Source organism: Ostrinia nubilalis, chromosome 26, assembly GCF_963855985.1.
Source record: "Ostrinia nubilalis chromosome 26, ilOstNubi1.1, whole genome shotgun sequence".
In the NCBI taxonomy this organism is placed as follows: Eukaryota; Metazoa; Arthropoda; class Insecta; order Lepidoptera; family Crambidae; genus Ostrinia; species Ostrinia nubilalis.
Window position 1 is genome coordinate 2,509,946 of NC_087113.1, and position 27,534 is coordinate 2,537,479.

The 27,534-nt window shown below is 38.4% G+C and overlaps 1 protein-coding gene across 1 annotated transcript; it reads left to right on the forward strand.

The window, feature by feature from the left end:
- LOC135084411 (transmembrane channel-like protein 7) lies at nt 1–26,756 on the forward strand. Its single transcript, XM_063979196.1, has 5 exons — nt 1–283; nt 6,013–6,210; nt 9,586–9,693; nt 21,123–21,223; nt 22,121–26,756. Exons 2-5 carry the CDS (start codon nt 6,033–6,035, stop codon nt 24,167–24,169), a joined length of 2,436 nt encoding a protein of 811 aa, XP_063835266.1. The 5' UTR covers nt 1–283; nt 6,013–6,032; the 3' UTR covers nt 24,170–26,756.
- Nucleotides 26,757–27,534: the final 778 nt, after the last annotated feature.

A 27,534-nucleotide genomic window follows, 5' to 3' on the forward strand; every position in this document is an offset into this window, starting at 1 on the left:
GTGATTGTGATTTTTAACAGACCGATTTAAAAATATTTAAAATAAAAAACTAAACGTCACTTGGTGAAAAAATATACCGAATTTGTGATTCGGAACGCCGCACCACTCCTTTGCTTTTATTTTGATGTGGTCGTCTCAGTTTTTAAAATAAAATTAGTTTAATTAGACCGTTTAATTAGGCAGTTGTTGTGTAAATAATAAGTGATAATGTGCTTCTACTACGTACCAGTGACTATATTGTGATGTTCAGCTGTTATACCAAAGAACCTGCATTGTTTACACGGTAAGTCTAACTGTATCTTTGCCCTTAATTTTTGATGAGATCTCGTGGTTTTTTACTATTTTTGTCTGCCAATTTACTACAGTCTTTTGTTTTGCGTATACTTTTAATAGACAGTCATTTGTTTGAACATGTAGTTTTTATTGACGGCGTTTACCCGTGGTCCCCCCAACATGTCCCCCTGGTGGGTCCACGGGTAATTTTTTTTACCCGTTGTCCCACCGTTCTGAACAGTTTTTGCCAGTGGGTCTACGGGTAATTTATTTTAACCATAGTCCCACCGCACAGTGGTAAACGTTGCATGTCACCTCATATTCTTGGAAAAAAATCGATAAAATAAAATAGAAAGTCTATTCTTTTTTACATCAATTTTAATTAAAAAATAATTGGAAATAAAATAAAATAAAATAAATTTTCTTCTTGGAATAAAATTGAAAGTAAAGGATGATAGGCACAAATGTATGGAAAGTGGTACCCGCTCCAATAGCCATAACCAATATATATTTCAAAAGGCCTTTAGATGTAGGAAAATGTCTGCTATGGGGCCAGTTCTAATTAATAATTATAGATTTTTTTATAATTATACCTAGGTGACATGCAACGTTTACCACTGTGCGGTGGGACTATGGTTAAAATAAATTACCCGTAGACCCACTGGCAAAAATTGTTCAGAACGGTGGGACAACGGGTAAAAAAAATTACCCGTGGACCCACCAGGGGGACATGTTGGGGGGACCACGGGTAAACGCCGTTTATTGAACGAATCATTTTGTTCTAAGAATTTTTTTCGATGGTAATGTCACCTACTTACTTAATTTTGCAAGCATGACTCAAAACTAGGATATCCTCATTTTCTCAGAAAGGATGATGGGCACAAATGTATGGAAAGTGGTACCCGCTCCAATAGCCATAACCAATATATATTTTAAAAGGCCTTTAGATGTAGGAAAATGTCTGCTATGGGGCCAGTTCTAATTCACGTTTTGAAATCAGTAATTCCACTAAGTATTATAATGAAAGTATAACACAATCATCCATGTTTACGAGTATGTATTATGACTACAATCTATTCATATAACTAAAAGAAGCATTGAAAAGGAAAGGATTATACCTACGATGAACTACCCAAGCTATTAGCCCTTTATTCGCTTTCATCATCATCATCATGATCATTTTAGCCATAGGACGTCCAGTTGAACATAGGCCTCCCCCAATGATTTCTACAATGGCCGGTTGGTGGCGGCCTGCATCCAGCGCCTTCCCGCTACCTTTATGAGGTCGTCGGTCCATCTTGTGGGTGGACTTATTGGGTCTTGTGGGTTTATTCACTTTAGGATCCCATAATAAAACCCTTAAGAAGTAATAAAACTTTAACCCCTTTATTAATAAAAGTTACACCCTAGTTGAACTCTGGTTCAATTTGTCATTTGGTATGGAAATGTCATTTTAATCCAAGGTTCTTCCTAGGTGTAACTTTTTATTAATAAGGGGGTAGTACTTCTTTAAATAAACATATTTATTTCCCAATCATCCCCATCAATAATTATAGAGTTAAGGAAGGATGCTGGAGCAGTAAACCCTACCTGCCTCGCATAACCTAAGTACCATACGATGGACACGTATGATACTTCTTCTTCTTCTTCCTCGGTCCCTCACTGATGAGGATCGCGACCACAGATAGTGTTCCTCCACAGACTGCGGTCATAAGCTGTGTGGACCGCACGTTGCAAACTCCCGCCCACCGTCTTCCTCACCGCGTCCGACCCTGCCCCGAGCGCGTCCCCTTTCATACTGTATGATACTTAGGTATACAAAAAGTATCTTTATCTTCGAACTCAACCAGATCTGAGGCTGGTGGCCATAGTAAATGTTGTTCGTCTTGGAAAGACCTTTCAAATGACACTACAAACATAACTATTGGAGCCGGGTACCATTCTGCAAAAAAGCATGTATATCTTCGTACACAACCAGATCTGAGGCTGGTGGCCATAGTAAAAGTTGTTCATCTTGGTAAGACCTTTCAAACGATACTAGACACATATCTATTGGAGCCGGGTACCATTTTGCCCATTGTCCTTTGCTCACAACAATGGTACTAAGACCAGTCTCAAGAGAATTTGTATGTAAATGCACACTTTCTATGATATCTCAAATATTAGCATAAAAACTATTAACTAGAGGAAATTATAAATGTTAATTTTTTACATAAACTACAACAATGTAGATACTAAAAATTTAAATTATTTAATCTAAACTTTGCCTTCTAAAAGTGTCGTTTTAGAAGCTTTTTTTATAAATTGTAAAGCTTGAGTTTACTTCATTTGATTACCTACTTAATTAGTTGATTGTCTTTTTGCATAATTTTTTGTATGAATAGGTATACAAGTAACCACATTTCAACAATGACGTAGAGATATTGATTTAACTCTTGAAATCACAGCGTAAATACTTAAGATAAGAAATACGTAAATGGTGTTTGAATAATTTAATACGTAACTCAATGACGAGATCCGTTAAATTTTGTACCATGCAAAAACCCAAGTGCTGTATTGTTTTGTCCACATTTAATACTTCAACGAAACTGGTAATAGAACAAATTAATAATAAAGAATTTACAATCATACTTCTAATAATCTAATCACCATCATAAGTTGATAGGTGGGGAAAATCCAATCCCATTTATATCCGTTATATTAACATACTATTTAGATCTAGAATACAATATCTTTATCTAGAGCTTTAAAAGCATTACAATATGTTAACATTTTAATTTAAACAAGTGACGGTAAGATGTTTCTATTTTCCCTTCGATTAATCTAAACATACATAAATGAAAAGTTGTCCTTTGGTCTAAGATAACTTTCCAAATCGTCATGTTTATTAAATTGTGCTAAAAAAACACACTGAACAAATTGAGAATTTCCTCCTTTTGTTGAAGTCGGTCAAATATAGTAAACCATTTGACTACTTCAATGCCAGTGTTGACGTTGATTCGTCATTATTGTACCTTTTATTAATTTATTTGAAATTCGTAAATTCAAAACACTGATTTACGTATTATCTATAGGTATTCAACACTCGACCTTATCATTATAATCATGTTATTATTTAGATTGCCCGATAACGTCAATGTTTATGACTAATATAGATCAATGGCTATGGCCATCGATTTATTAGTGTATAATATTTTTCTTTAGAGATAAAGTACACCTGTACTATTTATTTATTTTCTTGATCTTTTTCCCTAATACATTTTATGTGTGCAAACTATTTAATTAAATAAAATGCAATTACCATAATTAATCAGTAACAGTTTGATTCTTTTTGTTTATTTCCTTCCTTGTGTTTTGTGTTCCTTTTCTTTCTGTTCTTTACTTTGGTGTGCAATAAAGTGTATTTATTATTATTATTATTTTCTGTTTGATGTCTTAATTGTGAATATTGTGAAAGTAAAAGTGTCCGAAACTATGACTCAAGTAATTTATTCGTACCAAAATAATTTACGTAACCGTACATTCTTTCTGACTGACTTCATAGTTTTTGTTTTATCATTCAACAATACCTAATCTAGATATACAATAAACACTAACCTGTGCCCGCGACTTCGTACGTGTGAAAACCCGTTTTCGCTACATTTTTCATTATTGCAATTTCAAATCCGACCAGTTCCGGAGATTAGCGCATTGAAGTAAACAAACTCTTCAGCTTTATAAAATTAGTATAGGTAGATTCTTCATCAGGCAGTTGTTAAACTCTTCAAGGTTTTTAACAAAAATCAATGGAATATGCTGAGTTTAAAAAACAAATTGAAAAAATATTTTCCTTGTCGATTTAGGAGGAGGAGGAGTAATAGGAGGAAGAAGAATCTTCCTCGGTCCCTCACTGATGAGGATCGCGACCACAGATAGTGTTCCTCCACAGACTGCGGTCATAAGCTGTGTGGACCGTCCTACATACTTAATGTGTGAATAATTTTTATTTTGTTCTCTAGAGTTTCCCTTATACCTTTGTCATGCTTTTTAAAATAGAGCAATACACTGACAATCTTACGCATTCGTTTATTATTAAAGTAGCCATATTTCCCACTTGCACCGCCACTTAAAGATGAGTGGGGTTTCCCTATCAGAGAATAATAATTGTGTCAATAGTAGTGAATCACTGTGAATCGTGATTTTCACGGTGTAATAATGTATTGTTTTTCAAGGAAACATAAATTAGATACTGTTTTACAACGAGATTCGAGCTAACAGCTGACGTACGCTGTTTTGACCAATCGTATCGCAGAATCGAAGAAGCGCGTCTGGATTGGAGACGTTAAAAGTTACCGTAATCGGGGCTCTGAGCACCTCGCTGGAATGCGACTCTCCCTCGCACGGCTACCTAAGTAAACTCCGACAGGCGAATATCCTTTGTCTGAGTAGTGTAGTGTCGAAGTAAAGTCCTGTCGATATTCAGTAGAGTCGGAGTAACGTAACGTCGAAGTAACGTTTGTCGGAGTTCAGCGCAAAACTCCCCGCGTTCGCCCCGTTCGGCGTCCTGCCGGGCTAAGATGCGTGTCATGATGACAAAATCTTATCGAGTAAAATAGATAAAATGGCGCGATAAAAGCTTATCGCGCATCCTAGGCCTACTGTACACGAGCGTAGATGCATCGTCACGGCTGCCAGGTGTGCAGTTAACTCGATCGGTTTGTAGTAACCTTCCACAGGTACTAATATCACTAATATGTAGAATCAATCATTGGTTAGTGGGTTTTTTTCAAAGTAGGTCAGAAGAGGTAGTATAGGTAGGCCTCTCACTCTGTTCTGGTGAAGGTCGAGGGAAGCGCCTAGATGTGGGCAGCGCAGGTCATTGTGGTATTCTTTGGGGGAGGCCTTTGTCCAGTAGTGGTCATTTTTTTGTTGCAACCAAGGCAGTATTTCATGCCAGTGATTTTTGAAAAGTCCATGTAGAGTATGTCAAGATTTTTTGTCATGTAGATGAAACGCATGATAGTACGTCCAATATACGCAACATACACTCGTTTCCATGACTTAGCAGTTTAGTGAGTTACCTTGAAAGTTGTTGCCAAATTGAGCTGCTGAGTCTAGTGAAACGACCCTGTCAAAAACTCCATTGTCTTGTCCATCATTATGTAATTTTATTTACTTCGCGAGTGTATCGTGTTTTACGCAAATGCGTATTATTCCATTGTTGTCATCATGAATCTACGTCACTACCAATCCACTTGTCTTATCTCAATGCAGTTTGCGTTCTATGTTCTATCTCTATTCTCGTGCCCATACACTTCCATCCCCATCACTTAAATCAGTGGCTCTTAACCTTTAAGTCACGATGGACCATTTTACCAAATTTCTGTCTTGTCAAGGACCACTTTTTTTTTAAAAGTTCGTTGTATTTATCATCGTCATCATCATCTCAGCCATAGGACGTCCACTGCTGAACATAGGCCTCCCCCAATGCTTTCCATGTTGCCCAGTTGGTAGTGGCCTGCGTCCAGCGCTTTCCTGCTACCTTTATGATGTCGTCGGTCTACCTTGTGGGTGGACGATCCACGCTGCATTTTCTGGTGCGCGGCCTCCACTCCAGAACCTTGCTGCCCCATCGGCCGTCAGTTCTGCGTACTATGTGCCCTCCCCATTGCCACTTCAGCTTGCTAATCCGTCGGGCTATGTCAGCGACTAGTTCGTTTACGGATATCCTCATTTCTGATTCGATCTCGTTGATTCCAGATAAAATGCACACCTAAGCCATGTCAGGCAGCAATTCCAAGAGGGCGGCGCGCGCGCGTCACTCGGGCTGGGAGGAGGCCGGGGGCGAGTTCTACCAGGAGCTGTACCCGGGCGGGGAGCAGGAGCTCTTCGAGAACCTGCAGCGCGCCGACGCGGCCAAGCTGGCCACGCTGCTGCCCTCAAAACAAGCCCGGAACAGTAAGTAATAGAGAGAGGGAGCCCTACGTCGTCATTGCTATAGAAGGTCAAACTGGCGAGGCTACAGCATTCGAGGGTGACGGCCATTTTGCTGCTCTGGCAGGCCTGGAACAGTGAGAACTGGATTCGTGTATCATCATTCTGGTGGGGTCAAACTAGCTAGCTACACTCCTGCCCTCGAAACAGTCACTATACTGACACAGCCAAATTGACCTCGCTACAGCTCTAGGAGCATTGCAGGAACAGATAGTACCTGCAGCCTTTTATCATTGTCATAGGCGGTCAACTGACCAACGACGCTGCTACCATCGAAAGAGACTAGAAACAGTGGGTAACTGTAGCCCATTGTCACTGTACTGACACGCTGCTGCCTTCGAAGCAGTTCTTCCAGCCCTTTGTCTCTATACTGACACGTCAAATTGGATCCATTATTGCCCTAGTAAGTAGTAGGGCAAGAATAGGCCACACTCCTGCTCTGAAATCCAGCTAGGAACACAGCACTTGTTGCATCAACTCCGCGCGCGTCACTCGGGCTGGGAGGAGGCCGGGGCGAGTTCTACCAGGAGCTGTACCCGGGCGGGGAGCAGGAGCTGTTCGAGAACCTGCAGCGCGCCGACGCGGCCAAGCTGGCCACGCTGCTGCCCTCTAAACAGGCACGGAACAGTAAGTAATAGAGAGAGAGCCCTACATCGTCATTGGTATAGGAGGTCAAACTGGCGAGGGTGACGGCCATGTTGCTGCTCTGGCAGGCCTGGAACAGTGAGAACTGGATTCGTGTATCATCATTCTGGTGGGGTCAAACTAGCTAGCTACACTCCTGCCCTCGAAACAGTCACTATACTGACACAGCCAAATTGACCTCGCTACAGCTCTAGGAGCATTGCAGGAACAGATAGTACCTGCAGCCTTTTATCATTGTCATAGGCGGCCAACTGACCACAGACGCTGCTACCATCGAAAGATGCTAGGAACAGTGAGTATCTGTAGCTTTTTGTCACTATACTGAGACGCTGCGGTCTTCGAAACAGTTCTTCTAGCCCTTTGTTTCTATACTGACACGTCATATTGACTCCATCATCGCTCTAGAAGTAGGACAAGAATAGGTTACACTCCTGCTCTCAAAACCAACCAGGAACACTGAGCACTTGTTGCATCAACTCCGCGCGCGTCACTCGGGCTGGGAGGAGGCCGGGGCGAGTTCTACCAGGAGCTGTACCCGGGCGGGGAGCAGGAGCTGTTCGAGAACCTGCAGCGCGCCGACGCGGCCAAGCTGGCCACGCTGCTGCCCTCTAAACAGGCTAGGAACAGTGAGTCATTGGAGTCCTTTGTCATTGCTATAGGAGGTCAAACTGGCGAGGCTACAGCATTAAAGGGTGACGGCCAAGCTAGCAACGTTGCTGCGCTCCAAGCAAGCACGGAATAGTGAGTACTGGAACCCTAAGTAGCATCGTTACTACTCTAGGAGCAGGGCAGGAATAATAGCTTTAAGTGGTCATGCTGCTGCCCTCCAAACTGCCTTTTGTCATTATTATAGGCGGCTGAACTGGCCACGTACGCTGCTACCATCGAAATACACTTAGGAACTGCGAATATCTGTAGCCGTTTGTCACTGTACTGACATGCTGCAGCCTTTGAAGCAGTTCTTCCAGCCCTTTGTCTCTATACTGACACATCAAATTGACCCTACTATCGCTCTAGAAGTAGGACAAGAAAAGGTCACACTCCTGCTCTGAAAACCAGCTAGGAACAGCGAGTAGGACTTATTGCCCAAATCGAACACACTGCTGCCTTCTGAAAAGGTTAGGAAAAGTAGGTTAGGTACTTGTAGGCACACTGGCTTGGCCAATCTAGCTACACTGCTGCTCTCAAAACCAGCCAGGAACACTGAGCACTTGTTGCATCAACTCCGCGCGCGTCACTCGGGCTGGGAGGAGGCCGGGGCGAGTTCTACCAGGAGCTGTACCCGGGCGGGGAGCAGGAGCTGTTCGAGAACCTGCAGCGCGCCGACGCGGCCAAGCTGGCCACGCTGCTGCCCTCAAAACAGGCTAGGAATAGTGAGTATTGGAGCCCTACGTCGTCATTGCTATAGGCGATTAAACTGGCTACACTACTGCTCTAGAACCAGGCCAGGAATAGGCGACGCTGCTGCCCTCCAAGCAGGCACGGAACAGTGAGTAACTGGAGCCCTAAGTGGCGTCACTACTGATCTAGGAGCAGAGCAGGAATAGGCCTCACTGCTGGTCCAGGAGCAGAGCAAGAATAGGCAACACTGCTGTCCTCTGAACAGCTTAGAAACCGAGAGTACTTCGAGTCTCTTATACTGACTCGGCCAAATTGGGCACAATACAGTTCTAGGAGCAATGCAGGTACAAAGGTATAGTAATGGCGACGCTGTTAACATCAAAAGAGGTTAGGAACAGCTAGCATCTTTAGCCCTTGGTTACTATACTGACACGGCTAAATTGGCCCCACTGTCTCTCTAGAAGTAGGACAAGAATAAGCCACACTCCTGCGCTCAAAACCAGCCAGGAACACTGAGCACTTGTTGCATCAACTCCGCGCTCTAAACAAGCACGGAATAGTAAGTACTGCTGAAGGCTGCTAATCCTCAAGCAGCTCTGCATTGGAACCTCCAAGAAAAACGCAACGTAGTCGCCTCAAGCAATCTTGGCGGCGCACTGTAGCAGACGAGGCGAAGAAGATCGGCAAGACCTGGAGCGAGATCAAACGCGAAACTCAAGATCGAACGCGATGGAGGACTGTTGTGGACGCCCTCTGCCCCATCTAGGGGAAATAAGATCATAAGTTAAGTAAGTCAAATGCGGCTGTACTGGCTACCTTGCAGCTTTTGAAGCAGACGACCAAAATGACCACACCGCTGCTTTCTGATCATGCTATGAATAGTGAGTGTCCGTAGCTCTTTGTCACTATACTGACACGCTGCTGCCTTTGAAGGATTTCTTCCAGCCCTTTGTCTCTATACTGACACGCCCAAATTGGTCCCACTATTGCTTTAGACGTAGCGGAGAAATAGGCCACTCTACTGACCTCTACACAAGCCAGGAAAACCGAGTACTGGCAGACCTTACCGTTAGTAAGTTACAGAAGGTCAGGTGCCCCCACCTGGAAATTGGACACCTCTACATACCAACCTACCTTCCATTTCGTCTTTAAACGTTACAGCGTATCCCTCTGCTGCCAAAAATCTACCACGCTGTGTTCATACTACGAGTATTTTTCGTTAGATACACGCGTGCGTGAGTCCACGCGAGTTTTAGCGTAAGCCCTAAGAATCATAGAACGTTGTGTTGTTTTCACTTTTTGAAAGATTTTATAACAATCACATATTAACAACTCAATTTGCCTTCCTTCCAGCGACCACAGTGAAGCGAGCGCGGTCACAGAATGAGCGGCGCCAGTCTACTTACGCACGCACCACGCAAAGCCGGGATATTCACCTGTCTATGCTACCGGACCTATCAGGTAACTTCAAGCTTCTTCTTCTTATTTATTTATTTATTTTTGGGAAACATACAGTTACAATATAATTTAACTTAGGTGCAGTAAGAAAACACATAAACCAATTAAGTTTCCACAGTTAAATATACACATAAAGTTGGGCAAACCATTATGAATAAAATTTTGTTGTGAAAAATATAAACTTATACATATAAAAAAAAACTTCTTGTTTTGTTTATAGCCAGGTCTGGGATGTTACGGTCCATAAAGTGACCTCTTAATGAGGGCTATTGTTTTAGAGCTCACCAGTTTGCGCCACTGTAGAGTAAGGTCCTGTCACTTGCTAGTAGCGAAGACAGTGGCGCCAACTTGTGAGCGCTAAAGTGGTAGGAGGACTATCGCATTTGCACTCATCAAGATAGCGCCGCTGTAGAGTAAGGTCCTGTCAATCGCCAGGGGTGCCAACTGTTTAGTATAAAAACGATAGCCCTCATTGAATTCCGCCAGTCACATTAATATCGACACGGTCTTCGATGAAGTCTCTCTGGTGTAGGGTTGCCAGGTGTCCGGCTTTAGCTGGACTTTGGCTTTTTACGGTCTTGTCCGGCCTGTCCGGCTTTTGTTAGGCTTTTTATGTGGTTGCCACACCAGGTGATAATCGAGCCACAGAATATGTTGATGAATACAGATGTTGGGAACACGATGATGACAGTACTAAGGATAGTACTCACCCTGATAGACCTGGCAACCCTACTCTGGTGGCGACCACGGATCGAAAACGTAGTGTAGACAGGCCTTAAGGCTTCGCACTCGGTGGACTGACGATCTGGTGTAGATCGCGGAAAGCACCTGCATGCAGGCAGCGCAGAACTGGTGGATAAGGAAACCCGTGTGAAGGCCTTTGTCTGATAGTGAATGCATTTGGTTAAAACGAACGAACGAAGTGTAAATTACTTATGAGTTATTAGCTGACCCGGCGAACTTCGTACCTACTTCCAATGTCCATCAGAAATAATAATATAGGATTCTAAGGCCCAGAACAGACGGTGAAACGCAACTGCAACGAAACTGCAACTGCTAGTTACTTTTGAGTTGCGTCTAAGTTTCTGTCATAGCGTCCTTTGAGAGACCACACATGACGCGACCAGTTTGAAACTTTCAGTTTCAGTTTCATTCATCAGAATCATCACAAAGTTGCAGTTTCGTTGCAGTTGCGTTTCACCGTCTGTTCTGGGCCTAACGGTGAAAGAACTTTTCAAATCGGTCCAGTAGTTTCGGAGCCTATTCAATACAAACAAACAAAACAATCAAATCTTTCCTCTGAAATACGACAATGCTGTCGCATCAATATTAGTGCATATTTATTATTATTTATATCATCTTTACGTTCATCACTCACGTTGCAACTGCGAAATAAATGATGAATCAGCCAGTTTAAGATGACGTTGCAAAGGCAATGGCCTACTGAGAGCATTGATTTTGCTAATTATATTGATTGGCAGTGCACGAGTCGTTAGCGGGCAGATATGATTTGCTATTGTTTGATAAAGAAGTTATCATAGCTTTATTAAAATAAAATAATGTCAAGTTGGGTTCTGACTTCTGCTGTATCAAAATCAAAAATATCCAAATTTGTACAGATAGACGAATTAAATTAGTTCTTACAAGTCATCAAATGCTCTTAAGGAGCCTATACATGTTGGCAGTTGACAGTCCCAAAAAGCTCGGACCGTGGTTGCCGACAGATGTGTACTGCGACAATATGAGTACTTTTAGAAGTGCCAATACTCAACTTATACAATTATACAATAATGAGAATCATATTGATATTATTACAGATTTTGGAGCTCAAAAAGGTATTCAGTTTCACTTTATTCCCTCATATAGTCCCAACTTTGGAGGCTTATGGGAAGCCGCCGCCAAAATCGCAGCCTATTAGTCGGAACAGGGGTAATGTCAGGCTCAGGTAATGCAGTGATTGGACAACCGATCAAAAAGTGACCAGGTGTCAAAAAAGAGAAATCAGAGAGATCCTGAGACATTGAAGTTAAGGGTCTAGAATTTAAAATACCTTCTATCTCTATTATTAATGTATTTAATTGTTCATAAGTTAGAGAATTTATACCCACTATTCTTTTAAAATGATGCTTTGCTGATTTGACAGCGGCTTCCCATAAGCCTCCAAAGTTGGGACTATATGAGGGAATAAAGTGAAACTGAATACCTTTTTGAGCTCCAAAATCTGTAATAATATCAATATGATTCTCATTATTGTATAATTGTATAAGTTGAGTATTGGCACTTCTAAAAGTACTCATATTGTCGCAGTACACATCTGTCGGCATTCCGCGACGGGAAATAAATCTCTTGAAAGCAGCTAAAAAACATTCAGTGGTTAAGTCCGACACTGCTTCTAAATGCACTGCTTTAGTTACAAAGCAAATGAAAACGCAAACGTAACCCTTGGAAATCACAGACCGACGCAAAGAAGACTGTTTCACATGAACAGGTCCAAAATAGTCTATTCCTATCTTAGAAAAAACCCTTGCTGGTACTATACGATCACGCGGTAGAGATCCCATGAGTTGTTGCGTACCTTGACATTGAAGTCTAAAGCATGTTAAACATTTATGTATAACCTTTTTAATTTCTCTTACGGCATTAACAATCCAATAATTTTGCATCAGACTGCTATGAGTTAGTTTTAATCCAGCGTGCAATAATGAAATGTGCTCATTTTGGATTATTAATGCTGTAACATTACATCTTTTTGGTAATATTAAAGGAAACCTTTTGTTGTAACTCAGCTGGTTGGCCTGCTGAAGACGACCACCTACTCTTAACATTTTATTAGAGTCCAAAAATGGATGTAAAGCTTGCAAATTTGATTTGATAGGACGACCATTTAGCAAACAATCGATTTCCTCACTAAAGAAATGATCCTGTACAAGTTGTATAATCTTTAACCTTGCATTTTTATACTCTTGAGATAAGGAAGTATTAACATCATAACTTCTTTTGCATTTTGAAATGAATCTCATTACATAAATCATGATTCGAATCATTTTTCCAAAGCTTGAAACCTTGTCTAACAAAGGAAATAATTGTTTTTCAGATGTTTGATAACTCAAACTTGGATTATTATCATTACATTCGATCAAAATAGGCAAAAATGTTATAATTATTTCCTGCCAAAAAATCAGGTCCATGCCACCATAAATTATTTCCCTGCAATTGATTTGGATCAGTTCCTCGGGATAAAACATCAGCTGGATTTAGCAACCCAGGAATATGTAGCCAAGTAGCTTTACATTTGTTAATTTCAGCAACTCGGTTGCCCATATAGGCTGGAAGTTTAACAGGCAACGTCTTTAACCAACTTAAAACTATTTTTGAATCAGTGAATAAAATACAGTCAGATATTTGTGGCATTATATCTTGGATGGAGCGTGTCAGTTTAGCTAGTAGTACCGCGGCATTCAACTCAAGCTTAGGAATAGTCATTTTACCGTCTATAGGAGCGAGCCGTGACTTCGCACATAACAAATTTATTTGACATTCACCATCCTTGACAACCTTTATGTAAATACAGCAACCATAGGCTTCTGAAGAGGCGTCACAAAAACCTATGATTTGAATCGCATCAGCATTAGACATTTGTAAATTTCGCTGTACATGAATAGGAGACATAGATTGCATCTCATTATAAAAATTCAGCCATAATATATACAAATCTTGTGGGAGAGGTTCATCCCAACCTAACTGACATAACCATATCTTTTGAAGTAATAATTTGGCCTTGACAATTATAGGATTGATCAAACCCAATGGATCAAAAAACTTGCTAATGTAACTCAACACGTTTCTTTTTGTAGGTGCGTCAATATTATGAGATTTAGGCTCAGCAAATTTAAATTGATCCCCTTGCACTTCATAACTGACTCCGAGAGTTTTTATAACAAGTGGGTCATGATGATCAAACTTGACTGTATCAAAGCCTAAACTTTCTTGTGGAATGTCAGACAGTATATTTGAATCGTTGGAGCACCATTTATGTAGCTCAAAACCACCTAAACGCAACAAAGCGATTAATTCTTGTTTAAGTAGAGCGGCTTCCTCGGTACTAGCGGCTCCTACAATTACATCATCAATATATGTATTATTTTTTAAAGCTTCCGCGGCAAGCGGAAAGCGCGCCCCGTGAATCCTTGCAAGCTCGATGAGGCAACGAGTTGCTAAAAAAGCGGAACTAGTTAACCCATAGGTAATTGTTTGCAACTGCAAACATTTTAAATCATCGTTATGATTTTCTCGCCACAAAATATTTTGTAAAACTCTATATTTAGGAGATATTAAAATTTGGCGATACATATGGCGAATATCACACATCAAAACTACCTCATAAGTTCTGAATTGGACGAGTATTTCAAATAATTGTCTTTGAACGACATCACCATTGCATAATATATCATTTAAGCTATAAGGTGAAGCCTTTGCTTTAGCGCTCCCATCAAAAACCACCCTGAGCTTATTAGTTTTCCTATCTGTGCGTACGACTGCATGATGGGGCAAGAAATACTTAGGGAATTCTTCAGGACTACATTGTGACACATCAATTAACCTTCCGTGACCTAATTCAAGGTATTCCCTTATAAAATCAACATACATTGAATGAAATTCAGGCTCCTTTTTGAATCGTTTCTCTAAGTTATAAAATCTCTGCAACGCGAGAGAAAAGGAGTCTGAAGGGTTAATTGTATCTAAATCGACCTTGACTGGCAAATCGACCTCAAAACGATTGTCTTTTAGATTGACCGATTTAAAAAACTGCTCCTCGCTAAATTCGTGCTCTTGCAAGGATTCGTTAAATACCTTAGGTACCTGCTCAGAATCCCAGAAACTCCTAACAAGACTGTCAACATTCAACTCGGGAGTCATTTGCGAGTGCAAGGCGATCGACATATTATTAGACAATGGTTTGAAGTCACCTGATAATCCAGATACCACGTAGCCAAACCGCGTGTTGATAAGTATTGGATCCATTGGGCCTCCTTCAATTTTTCCATCTTTGATTATTTTAAAAAAGATGTCAGTGGCCAACAGTAGCGACACCTCGCCTGGAATGTTAAAATCAACATCAGACAATGTAATATTGGATGGTATTACAAAATTATTTACATTTACTTTACACTGAGGCAACAGTGAAGTTATTTTATGTACAACTGAGCATGAAATATTCAATGAAAAATCCTCAGACATTGAAATCAAACATAAATCAACTGCCTTTTGCACCTTTGTTGAGTTTTGACCCAATGTAAGTATATTTTTTGGATGATTATATACATTGAGGCCTAATTTGTCTACTAGAGCCTGAGTACAAAATGTAGTTTGGCTCCCAGAGTCTAATAATGCTCTGACAACATGCCGTTGATTGTTTGGCCCTTGAATTGCGACTTTCACTGTGGGCAATAAAATTTGCGAATCGCTATTTACAGACTCAAAATGACACGCATTATTATTTACAGTATCATCAGGTTTTTTCAATGAATTATTTACAGAATGAGATAGCTGAAATGAACTATCATGCAACAATGTATTATGAGATTTTCCTTTACATATTGTACAAATGAAATTATATCTGCACTTTTGCTCGTGCTTATTTAAACAAATTGAGCATAAATCATTTTTATTTACATATGCAAGCCTTTCAGGAACAGGCATGAGAGTAAAATTTGGGCATTTATACAATCTGTGACCGTTTTTACATAATATACAAGAAACTGGTTTGCTCTTATTGGATTTGGTCACACAGTCTGAAATATGAAGGGACTTACTGTTCGAAGGCTTTGATGAGCGGTCCGCGTCGCTGGACGAGCTAGCCTCCAGCGAGATAGCACGTCTCTCCAGAAAACACAGCAGAGACTCCATACTGGGCATGCTACGAAACTCCTGTTCTGCATTAAATAATCTCAAAGTAAGCGAATCTAGTTTCTTCATCATAATGCAAACCAATATGGAGTCCCAGCTTTCAACCGGCTCATCGTAGCTGCGTAGCGCGCTCATTTGCTGCGAAATCTGCGACACCAAGGAACGGATGGCCTGGGCAGTGCCACGCGTTAAAATAGGCAGATCTAAGATAGCACTAACATGCGTTTTTATTAACAGTCCCTTGGTATCGTATCTTCTATTCAATAAAGCAATGGCGTCATCATACGACTGGTTTATGAGAGGCAAATTATTTATAAGACTTAAAGCCTCGCCCTTTAAATAGCCCTTTAAATAAAATAATTTTTGAACATTAGACAACTTACAGTTTTTGCCTATGAGTGCCATAAAAAGTTCTATGAATGGCTTGTATGCACCGACGTTGTTACCGTCGAACGATTGGATCTCTATCGGAGGTAGCCTCGTAGTCTCGAACAGCGGCGTCGAAGCGTCCACGGCACTCGCAAACCCCAGCGGCGAAGCACTGCTGCGGCGGTCCAGAAGAGCGTCGATCCGGGAGAGGACATCGTAATAGCGGTCCTCGAACTCCTCGTCACCGTCCAACACCTCCTGGCCTTGCAGAATGGCCTCGTCCGCCAGCTGGTTGTAGCGCGCGAACGCTTCTTCTACTGCTTTCCTTCTGTTCGTCAACTCGAAAGCACTCGGGTCCGTCTTCTTGTTCAAAAAGGTAACACATCGCGTTATAGCGGCCTTGCACTGCCCTTGTAACAGCTTGGTTTTTTGGTTGGTGTCACCACAAACCTGGGCCCCAAGTCTGCTATTTTTAATTGAATGACATGCTATTGTTATTCAATTGATATTCAATTACGACTCCATTACGATTGAGACAAATTTGGTATTCTGCTAAAACTTGTATACAATATCAATGGAGTCGTAGTGTAATTGTAATGCAATCGTAATCGAATAGATAATGGTGTTGCCATTAAAATCCTTTCAAAATCTACCAAGGGACAAAATGAGTGAATGAACTATTATTTTGTTTTAAATATACGTTTTTTTATTTTCTGTGATTCAATTACAAAGTAAACTAATTAAAATGAAGTGGTTTGTCGATACAAATTGATCTAAAGTCAATAAAAACAATTTATTTCTAACACGTTGGCTGTAATTACTTAGGACAAAGTCAATAATTAAAAAAGCATCTGTCAACTGACATGTCAATGTTATGAAAATCATCAAATTTATTTAGGCCAATTTCAATTTTGGTTTGAATTTAATGATATTTTGAATGAAAATCACAATTTTAAACTAGTAGGTATAAGCACAATTACTTTTTTATGTCTGAAGTAATCTGTAAAAGTGTATAAGTGTGTATTCAACAATCTAATATGTTGATTTTAATGTGTAATGCTTCACACGCAGGATGTTATGTTCAGAATCACATAAATCTTAATTAAATCAAGGCAAAAACAACCACTTGATACAAATATTACATTTAATAACAATAGTATAAAATTCGTCTAATAAAGTCACATTGTTGTAACACCTTTAAGTACCTACCTACTTAGACACTTAAATTACTAATAAGGAAGCAATAAGCTTATTGAGTATTAAGAATAAAAATAGATTCAAATATTAATTGGATACCACACATAGATTGCTATTATACTGACTCTCAAAATTCATAAGGAGTTCAAAAGCCGCACGGATCTAATAACTGCTACCAGTGTCTACTATGCCTGCTTATGCTAATGCTTGGCTAAACTATGGGATAATTCTTTGGGGTAATAGTACCTACAGAAGTTAATCAATTTAATATTACAAAAAAGATGCAATAGAATTTGTTAACATCACAGATATATGGACAGGCGAAGATCTCATTTCATGAGACTTAATATTCTGACACTTGCCTCAATGTAGCCTAATGAAGGAATGTTTTAGTGTAAATTTGTTAGAAAAAATCTTCATTGAAAAAGCTCAAGAAAATGATTTGTATTCTCAAGAAAGAAGTCAAAGTCAAAATTTCTTTATTTGTTTAGAATTAACTACTAGAAAGAAAGAGAGAAAGAACTAATTAATAGTATTTACAAATCGTCAAATATTTTTCTCTTGAGGAGCCTGTACATGTCTCATAAACTTTTTACCCTACCAGCGCTTCAAGATCAACATTTGGCAAGTTCTGAGAAGAAGTGCCGCAACAAACTCAGTCACCACTGTCAGCCAGTTATATAAATAAATAGAAATAGCAATACTAGGTATATTTGATTCAGGAGCAGTTCGCACTGAATTTACTATGCATTCTTGTATGGTGTATCTTATAAGAATGCGTATACAAAATTGATTGGTATATTAAACAAGGTAGCGACATGATAGTATCTAGACCCACAGATTAATATACTTAAATACTAGTAGAAATTACTTGCATACATAAATTTTAATAAACCTAAGACACAGCGATAGGATAGCCAAACCTTTTACAAAATTACATCTGGTACGCTCAGGCACATATCACCATGTCAATTTAAAAGTGTTTATTAAGATACTGAAAGAAACAAAAAGAAAAAAACAAATATTAAAGAAGATAATTATTATTTTGTTAGAAAATTAAAAGAATGGCTTGTAAATAAATCTTTTTATTATTTTAAATAATTTTATGATGTCAATAATTTTAAAAGATAATTAGCAATTGTATTCAATTAAGATAAAGTGTAGCTCTAGCTACCTTTAATAAATTAATTATTTCGATGTTGTAATTCCCTAACATGGCTCATGTTTCCGGGATTGTATTTTATTTAAGACCTAATTTTATGTACCAACCAACATGATGCAATAAAACATTATGACTATGATTTTATAAGTCACATAATTATACATAAGGGGGAGGCCTATGTTCAACAGTGGATGTCTGAAATGATGATGATGAAGTCATATTATAAGTTACAACCGTAATATTAAGGTAATTATGTCCCTTTCTGTTATAATATTGTTCCTCATGTATGACCAGGCTCAGGATAGCCATATGAGTGCCATCTATGCAGCCTACACTCCGGGAATCCAAAATCTATAGAACCTTTAACATCAAGTAATAACGTAGGTATTTCCAACACCATACAATAAAAGTATGTAAGAAATGAGGACGCAGAACTGACGGCAGATGGGGCAGTAAGGTTTTGAAGTGGAGGCCAGGTACTGAAAGTTGCAGTGTAGGACAAGGTGGAGCGACGACCTCGTAAAGGCAGCAGGCAGGCGCTGGGTGCAGGCTGCTACTGACTGGTCATTATGGAAATCATGGGGCCTCTCCCAATGATTTCCTTTGCTATGTTCAACAGTGATGTTGATGATGATCTCCGTCAGGACCCTCACTTCCGCCTTTCCGAGTCGCAATGTTTTTACAAATGTTCCGATTCAGGTAAATCTTGTTAGGGCAATCACCGATCCATCTTCGATACTTATCGGGTATAAGTTAAAGCTAAAATGCGTAAACATGCCACTGATGGTCTCATAATTAATTTTTAAACGAAACACGAACACAAAAATCATACAAACACCACATAAACACGACCTATTGTTGCTCAATCGTACTTCAATAGCAAAATTGCCATTGAGAGTTCATTGGACCAAATGTCAAACAAACGTCAAATAATAGTAGAATACCATTTTAGCCCACAATCGATTTACGATTGTAACACGATTGAAGAGCAGACTACCAAATAGTCCAATGGCAGTTCAATGGAATGCCATTGGAAAATCATTGGTCTTTTTTTAATAGCAGAATACCAAAAGTGTCAAATAATTCTATTGAGATTCGATTACGATTCAATTGAGCCATTTGTAAATTAGCGGACTTGGGGCCCTGGGTAGCCATAATTATCTACTGCAATCGGCAACTATGCCGGCGTTGGCCCTCGGGATAATTTTCCAGCAGCACACAAAAAAAACCAATGTGAATTATGTATGGGTTTCGGCACCAAATTTATGTAGCATAAGACATAAATTAATTATTGTATTACTGAATAATGTATTAAAATATGGATAAAATGTATAAATGAAACGACTTTCTTTCAGCTGTCAAAGTGAAGTGATTTTATTTTGTTTTTGTAAAAAAAAGTAAAAAATAACATTAAAATCTCCTTTGTTGATTCTCAACACATGTCTCATTCTTTTTTTGCCCTACCAGCGCTTCGAGTCAAACATTTGGCAAGTGCTGAGAAGAAGCGCCGCAACAAACTCAGTTACTACTGTCTGCCGGCTGTTTAATATCGGTAGTTCTCTATCTTTATTGTAATATTAGCACATATTTTCCCTCTTATTTTCTGCGTTTGCCTCAGTTTATAGGAACTTGTGGGCATATGTCATCATTAAGAAAGAAAGAAAGAAAAAATATTTATTTACTGAGTTTGTTTAGGCGCTTCTTCTCAGCACTTGTTAAATGTTGGTCTTGAAGTGCTGAATTTTTTTAAAACAAAAATGCAAAATTAAAAGTTGTAAACTCAACAAAATGTTTTTAAATAAAATCATCGACTATATTTAATTCAGTACGTGGACAAATATGTTCAGGTATGACAAAAATAGATTATTCATTCGCTGATCAAGCAAATAACAGCATGCAGCGTTTACGTAAGTTGCAAAATAATTGAATTTAATATTTCGACGCCATTTATTGATACAAAGTTAATCAATTTAGTTGGTAAAATAGTGACGTCATTAATTGTATTGTTGTTGCTCTCGTATTATGTATTCTGTGATTGTAGTTTAGTAGATTGTCCTTCCTTGAACGGATTTTCATGCGGTTTTTACCAATAGAGTGATTCGTGAGGAAGGTTTATTTTGTCAAAGAGAAAATTGTAATAGAAGGAGAAAAACATAGATAGTTTTTATTCTAGACTAGCGACCCACCCCTGCTTTGCACAGGTACAATGTATACTTAAAAACCTTCCTCTTGAATTACTTTATTAAAATATGTTGCGTAGTTTTAAAGATCTAAGCATACATAGGGACAGACAAAAAGGAAAGCGACTTTGTTTTGAACTATTTTATTTTAACTATGTATAAATATGTAGTGATTATAATAAAGGCTCGGATGCGTCACCAAAAATTGGAATTAGTAACCGGAGTGGAGTTACGGTCATTATTATAAGGTCTTAGGCCCAGAACAGACGGTGAAACGCAACTGCAACGAAACTGCAACTACTAGTTACTTTTGAATTGCATCTAAGTTTCTGCCATAGCGTCCGTTGAGAAACCACACATGACGCGACCAGTTTGAAACTTTCAGTTTTATTTATCAGAAAGTTGCAATCTCGTTACAGTTGCGTTTCACCGTCTGTTCTGGGCCTTACAGTGCGTGTGGACGCACAGGGTGACACAAGAACCAATCGCAAAGCTCTATTCAACGCAGTGCGTTCGAATTTCTGCTTCACATAAGCAAGCATCGTTTGTGAATACGGCTGAAAGTCACACAGCTAGACTATAAAACAAAATGCTCAATTTAATATTATTATTTACAGAAAACCTGTCAAATGAAGAACGCACGTGGGAAGAAATCATGCAGATCAAAGCCATGCCGGTGCCCATGATACAGAAGCGAGAACTCAAGGCGAGGCTACAGGTGAGATGCAACCTTATTACAAGGCTATAAGTGTTCATTTAGCTCAGTCTTTCCCAAAGTGGGCGATAACGCCCCATTGTGGGCGCTGCAGGCTTAAAGGGGGGCGGTAAGAGACCCAGAAAAAATAATCGGGACGTTGTGTAGAGGCTTGGGAGGCGTCATCTACTAGGAGGACTCTTAGACACCGACTGAGCTCGACTCTTGACTACAAAAATGGGGGGCGCTAAAAAATAATTTATTCTCAAAGTGGGCAGTAGACTAAATAAGTTTGGGAACCGCTGCTTTAGCTTGATATTATGGAGATCATGCAGACCAAAGCCATGGTGCCCATGATACAGAAGCGGGAACTCAAGGCGAGGCTACAGGTGAGATGCGACCTTATTACAAGGTTATAAGTGTTCATTTAGCTTAATATTCTGTTTAACCCTTCAGACCTCGCGAATCGAGACACATTTTTTTAATGTGTCTCGATTCGCACGTCTTCATTGTCACGAGGTCATATGCGAACTCTTGAGGTTTGATGGGCTAAAAGACTTGATTATCACTAAAAACCAAAAGTCACATCATGAGCCGCTTCTTAAAATGACCATTTCCCAGTACGTGGATTATATTATTTTTGTCTCTTGATATGGAACCATGAAAATAATTTCTTTTTATTAATTTTAAACTAGTAATCTGTGCTTTAATGTTCTTTTATTTTTCCGATGTTATTTCAGTTGTTTTTTATATTTTTCCTTATAAACAAAATCCTTATCATTCTGGATATTGGTCATCATTTCAAACCGGCTAATCTAAGAAAGTGGTCAAACTGAAATCTTTTTGGGAAGTGGTCATTATAACATAACCCTGTAGAATCCATTCTTTAGGTCGACTAAAATTGAAGTCCTTTTGTTCTAGAACGCAACAAAACTCCGTTTGCAAGGCTTAGAACAACTGCATTGGAAGCAACGTAAGGTGTGGCATCGGTTTCGTATCAGATGTGGCGAATTGCTAGGGAAATTGGAGCTATGGCAGTCCCCCATGAGAGAAATAGAGGGTTCCTTTGGAACCGGCGTGGTTTCCTACTTTCTTTTCCTCAGATGGTTATTATTTCTAAACCTAGCGATATCAGTGTTCGTCATTTTATTTCTAATAGTCCCAAACACAGTTTTAGTGGAAGATAAACACGATTGCAACGACTTCGAATGGAATTCCACCGTTTGCTGCTCTCAGACTTACTTCGAAAGGAATCTGACGGATTCAAATGTCTTTTTAGACATCATTCAAGGCACTGGTATTATGGAGCGAACGATTTTATTCTATGGGGTGTACAGCAACCAAATATACTCGTATTTCATCAAAAGCTTCTTCGAAACTAAGATGTTTTATAACATGCCGCTAGCGTATATACTCGTCCCGATTTCGTGGGCGTTGCTATCCTTGATAGCTATAGTCAAAACTGGGGCGAAAGGCTTCAAAGAAAAATTGGTGGAAAGTGAAGGACAGTTCTATATGTACTGCAATCTTGTATTCGGAGGCTGGGACTTCTGTATCCAAAATGATAAATCAGCAAAAATCAAACACAAAGCTTTGTTCAACGAAGTCAAAGGATGCTTAGAAGAAGAAAGGTTCAAAGAAGAAAAGCAGTTACGGACTAGAGAGAGCCAAATACTGCTGCATTTAAGAAGATTGCTGGTCAATATAATAGTTTTGATCATTTTGATAGGTTCAGGGATCCTTATTTACGTGGTGTTCAATTATTCTGTAGACAGACTTAATGTTGAAAACGAATTCGACCCATACGAAACGACAAACGAACTAGATGACTATGACACTTTGAACAGAACGTCCGAAAGACTGACTCTGAGCCAATTCAGTCGCGATAGGTCAGTTTCCTCAAGTTTAACTAGAGACAGCACGTTTTTTGAGCAATTAGAAACAACGCTGCTAGAATTCCTGCCCTTCATATCCATTGTAGTCTTAAACATAATTGTGCCAGAAATCTTCAGCTACTTAATAAGCTTCGAGAACTATGCCCCAGCTAACATAATCATAGTGACGATTCTAAGAACGGTTTTGCTTAGGCTTTCGTCTCTAGCAGTTCTATTGAGTCAAATATACATATACATTTACTCCAGCGGCCAAATATGCTCGAAAGGCAATGAAGATGCCAACCCGTTAGATTGTTGGGAAACATACGTAGGACAGCAGCTATACAAGCTCATATTAACAGATTTCGCCCTACAATTTGTTACCACGTTCCTTATAAACCTACCCAGGGCTTTTATAGCAAGGCACACGTCCAGTCGATGCTTAAAAATCATAGGCGAACAAGACTTCTACTTGCCAAAGCATGTTTTAGACATCGTGTATACGCAAACTATAATTTGGATGGGATCATTCTTCTGTCCGTTTCTGCCCATCATAGGAACAGTTTATTACTTCATTGTTTTTTACGTCAAAAAGTTTACGTGTCTCACAAACTGCACGCCCTCTCCCGTTGTGTATAAAGCGTCGAAATCCAAGTCATTATTCATGTCAGTTTTATTACTAGGCTTCGTCATATCCATAGCTCCTGTAGCTTATTCAGTCGCAGAGTTGCTGCCTTCTATAAACTGCGGGCCTTTTAGAGGCTATAATACAGTATGGGACTACGTTATAGAGACTTTTGAAAAGTTCCCGTACGTTTTGAGAGAGATAGTCTTCCTTTTGGGCACTGCGGTCTTCGCTGTGCCGGCATTCGCTGTGTTATTATTCTTTTTGTATTATTACTGGGCAGTGGCGACAGCTAATAGGCATATGGTGACTGTTTTGAAGAACCAGCTAGTGTTAGAAGGCCATGACAAGCAATTCCTGCTGAATAGACTCAGTGCCTTCATAAGGCAGCACCAGAAACGGTGTGAGAGAAGAAATAGAGCTAGTTTCGCGGACGACGACACTGCATCCATTAGGCAGAGCTCGAGGTAAGTTAGTATTTAATAATATCAGAACTGATTTAATCGAAATTAAATTTAGCCGCTAGCAAATTACGTACGTACGATATCCATAATTATCCGCGCAATGGTATCAATTACTAAACAGTACATAATAGTTACACGGTAAGGTAAAATAGGGGTTTTTATATAAAAAAATGTAAAACAATATTTGAACGTAAGAAAAAATATGTAAATATGTTCGTTTGATATGTCAAAGAAAATATTCGGTTGAAAATGTATGTAATAAGTAAATGTTTTTGTAAAATTAAATTATTTGGAAGAATTCGCTTTGCGAGCATTCGTTACGCAAGCATTGTTACTCGAGTACTTTGAAAATCAAAACGTGGAGATTGACCATTTGGTGGTAATGTGTGTACTGCGATTGACTCGAATGATGTCCCTAAATTTTATAAGTCCCAAACTTACCAATCCAGTGAGATCATAAAATCTTATATCTATATATATAAAAGAAAGTCGTGTTAGTTACTCCACTTATAACTCAAGAACGGCTGAACCGATTTAGCTGAAAATTGTCAGGGAGGTAGTTTAGAGCCAGGAGAAGGACATAGGATACTTTTTATCCCGTTCGAAATTAAAAAAAAAGTCTGCTTATTTATTGCCATTAAGGCGGAACAAAGTTCGCCGGGTCAGCTAGTATATATATAAAAGAAAGTCGTGTTAGTTACTCCACTTATAACTCAAGAACGGCTGAACCGATTTAGCTGAAAATTGTCAGGGAGGTAGTTTAGAGCCAGGAGAAGGACATAGGATACTTTTTATCCCGTTCGAAATAAAAAAAAAGTCTGCTTATTTATTTCCATTAAGGCGGAACAAAGTTCGCCGGGTCAGCTAGTAAATGATAAAATAATGATCAATAACTATGAGACAAAAATGTTTTAACTCAACTGTGTTGTTAGAACTTTTTTAGTTACAGATTTTAGATTAGACGAATAGCCTAGCCACAAAAGCGAAAATCGCTTGTCCAATGAAACTCTTCGGCTCGCGAGCGAATGTGCTCGTGTAACAAACGCTCGCGTAACAAATGCTCGCAAGCCTCTTCCAGGCAGCTTCGGTTGTTATTTAATGTAATATTCTTCTCATTTTGTATCCATCCATTGTAGTAAGGAATATAACGTATGCTTCCAATTAGTACATCTTCCATAAATTATATTTGTATTCGTTTTTGTTTTTTATATCACTGTAGTACATTCCTTCATGTAACTTAATGTTAATTTTATTTTTGTTTAAAACTGTATCCTTTTTGTTGTAGTTTTTTGAACGAGAATTTGTGACCGTTACTACTAAAAAACTTTTGTCCTTTTCTGGATAAAACAATATTTATTTAATCTTTTAGTAAAATTAATAAATCCATGACCCTGTTCCTGATTTTTAGAATACTCGAGCCATAATATTTTGTTTTTATCATAACCAATGACTTAGAATTAAGTAGAAAAGGCATTTGTGTATTTTAGAAAAAAATGTTTATTTATTTGCGGCTATGCTTTTAGTAATATTGAAATTTTATGAAGATTAAGCACAAAGGGTAGTTGGTACAACTAGTCAATTGACATATTTAATTTGAGCTGTCAAAACATGACCGCCATTTTTGTATGGCAAGGGCAACAAATGACGTCATCAGTTTGCAAACCAACATTAATTGATTTCAAAGCTGCTAAAAATCTACATCATATTAAAAACTATCGGTTCCTAGGCTAAAATAACGTTTTTATAGAGTTTGTTGTGTTTTTTTAAAGTTGTATTTTGGAATTTTTTGTCATCTACCCAATGTTTTTTCTTATTTTTAAATCTTAGAAAATAGTAAAAAGTAATTTGTAAAACGTTCTTTGCCAACAATATAGTCCAAATGCATTACTCATTAAGTAGTAGATTTTTATAAAAAGCTACCACACTAAGTTGAGATTGTAAATCTGTAAATACATAGGCATTTTGTAGTAAAATAGTGCATTTAGTGATCTCAAAATATGTGCAATCATTCATTAGAATTTCACCAATTATGCTAACTAAAATGTTGTTATAACGTTTTAAAATAAACTTGCCACCCTGTATTAAACTAGGGACGTTTTGAATCTGAACTGCATACATATTGGTATAAATTACCATATTTGTATAAAAAAGTCAAATATTATTTAAAAAAATTACATGTTGTTTACAGCATTTTTGGGAAATTCTATGAATAGATTTAAAAATAAAGATAAGAAATATATCTGTACATTGGATCGTTTTATATCATAGTTGTATTGTATAGTCGGTAAAATATTTATTTACTATTAATGTGCCGGATAATGCATCTCAAATCGTATTGTTATTTAAAAATCGTTATAAATAAATGTTTATAATTTATAAGTGTTTGGTGACTTATCTTTTTATAAATTATTAAATTATCATACTGTATGATAATTAATATTGGCACTTTTCAAAAATTCATATAGGTATCTGAGAAAATTTATTTTTTTTGTGTTATATTGTCACAAATATTTTCCCTGTTGCGTAAACTATTGAGTATTTCTTTGAAAGTATAATATTTTATTTCATAAATATTATAACATCACATTTATATATCGTCTATGTAATTATATCCTGTGAAAAATATTGAAAAACATCAACATACTGTATACTCTCAAGGAATTACACATTTTCATAGTTACCCTGTATTTTTCTATTTCTTTCGTTAGTCTAGCACAATATGACAACGTAGATTGTAGTACGAGAGCCCACGACCAAAATTTTTGTCTCATAGCAATACGGCCAAAACCGCATCAAATCGATAGATACGATTATCCTGAACTCGAAAACACCAATATCAGACATTTTCCGCGTAGCGTTTGATCTGACCGAATTTTCAAAATTGTCAAAGAATTTTACCGAACTGCATCATAGCAATATGTCTGATTTGCAGACTGTAGTTGAATGATAGTTCTGAGATACCGGAAACATTATTTTCAGACGTTAGTGGTGTAGCGCAAACCCGTAAAATCACTTAAAAAAAATAAAAATGAGACAAAAAAAATGTCTCATAGCAATACGTCTGAAAATCTTTTTTATTAGTAAATTTTGGTTATTTGATGCGAACAAAACAATTTTCAGACGGAAATGTAAACGCATTAAATTTTGAGACCGTTTTGAAAATGTTAACAAATTTTACCGATCGGTATCATAGCAATATGTCTGAAAATTGTTGGACATGATAAAATAAGTTGTCCAAATGTGCAAAAAATTTATATCAGACAAATTAAGTGTAGCACCTTCTCTATCATACAACTTTTTGATACACTTAAAGTGTCTGAAAACAGGTTTTTGGTAATCATGGCAGCAATACGAAAAGTTGAAAAAAAATAT

Bases quoted from the DNA above. Each gene is read 5' to 3' on its own strand.
- LOC135084411 (XM_063979196.1), top strand. From the start codon at position 6,033: ATGTCAGGCAGCAATTCCAAGAGGGCGGCGCGCGCGCGTCACTCGGGC. The intron at 9,694-21,122 runs GTAACTTCAAGC...TATTATTTACAG, and splicing joins TATGCTACCGGACCTATCAG to AAAACCTGTCAAATGAAGAA. The intron at 21,224-22,120 runs GTGAGATGCAAC...CTTTTGTTCTAG, and splicing joins AACTCAAGGCGAGGCTACAG to AACGCAACAAAACTCCGTTT.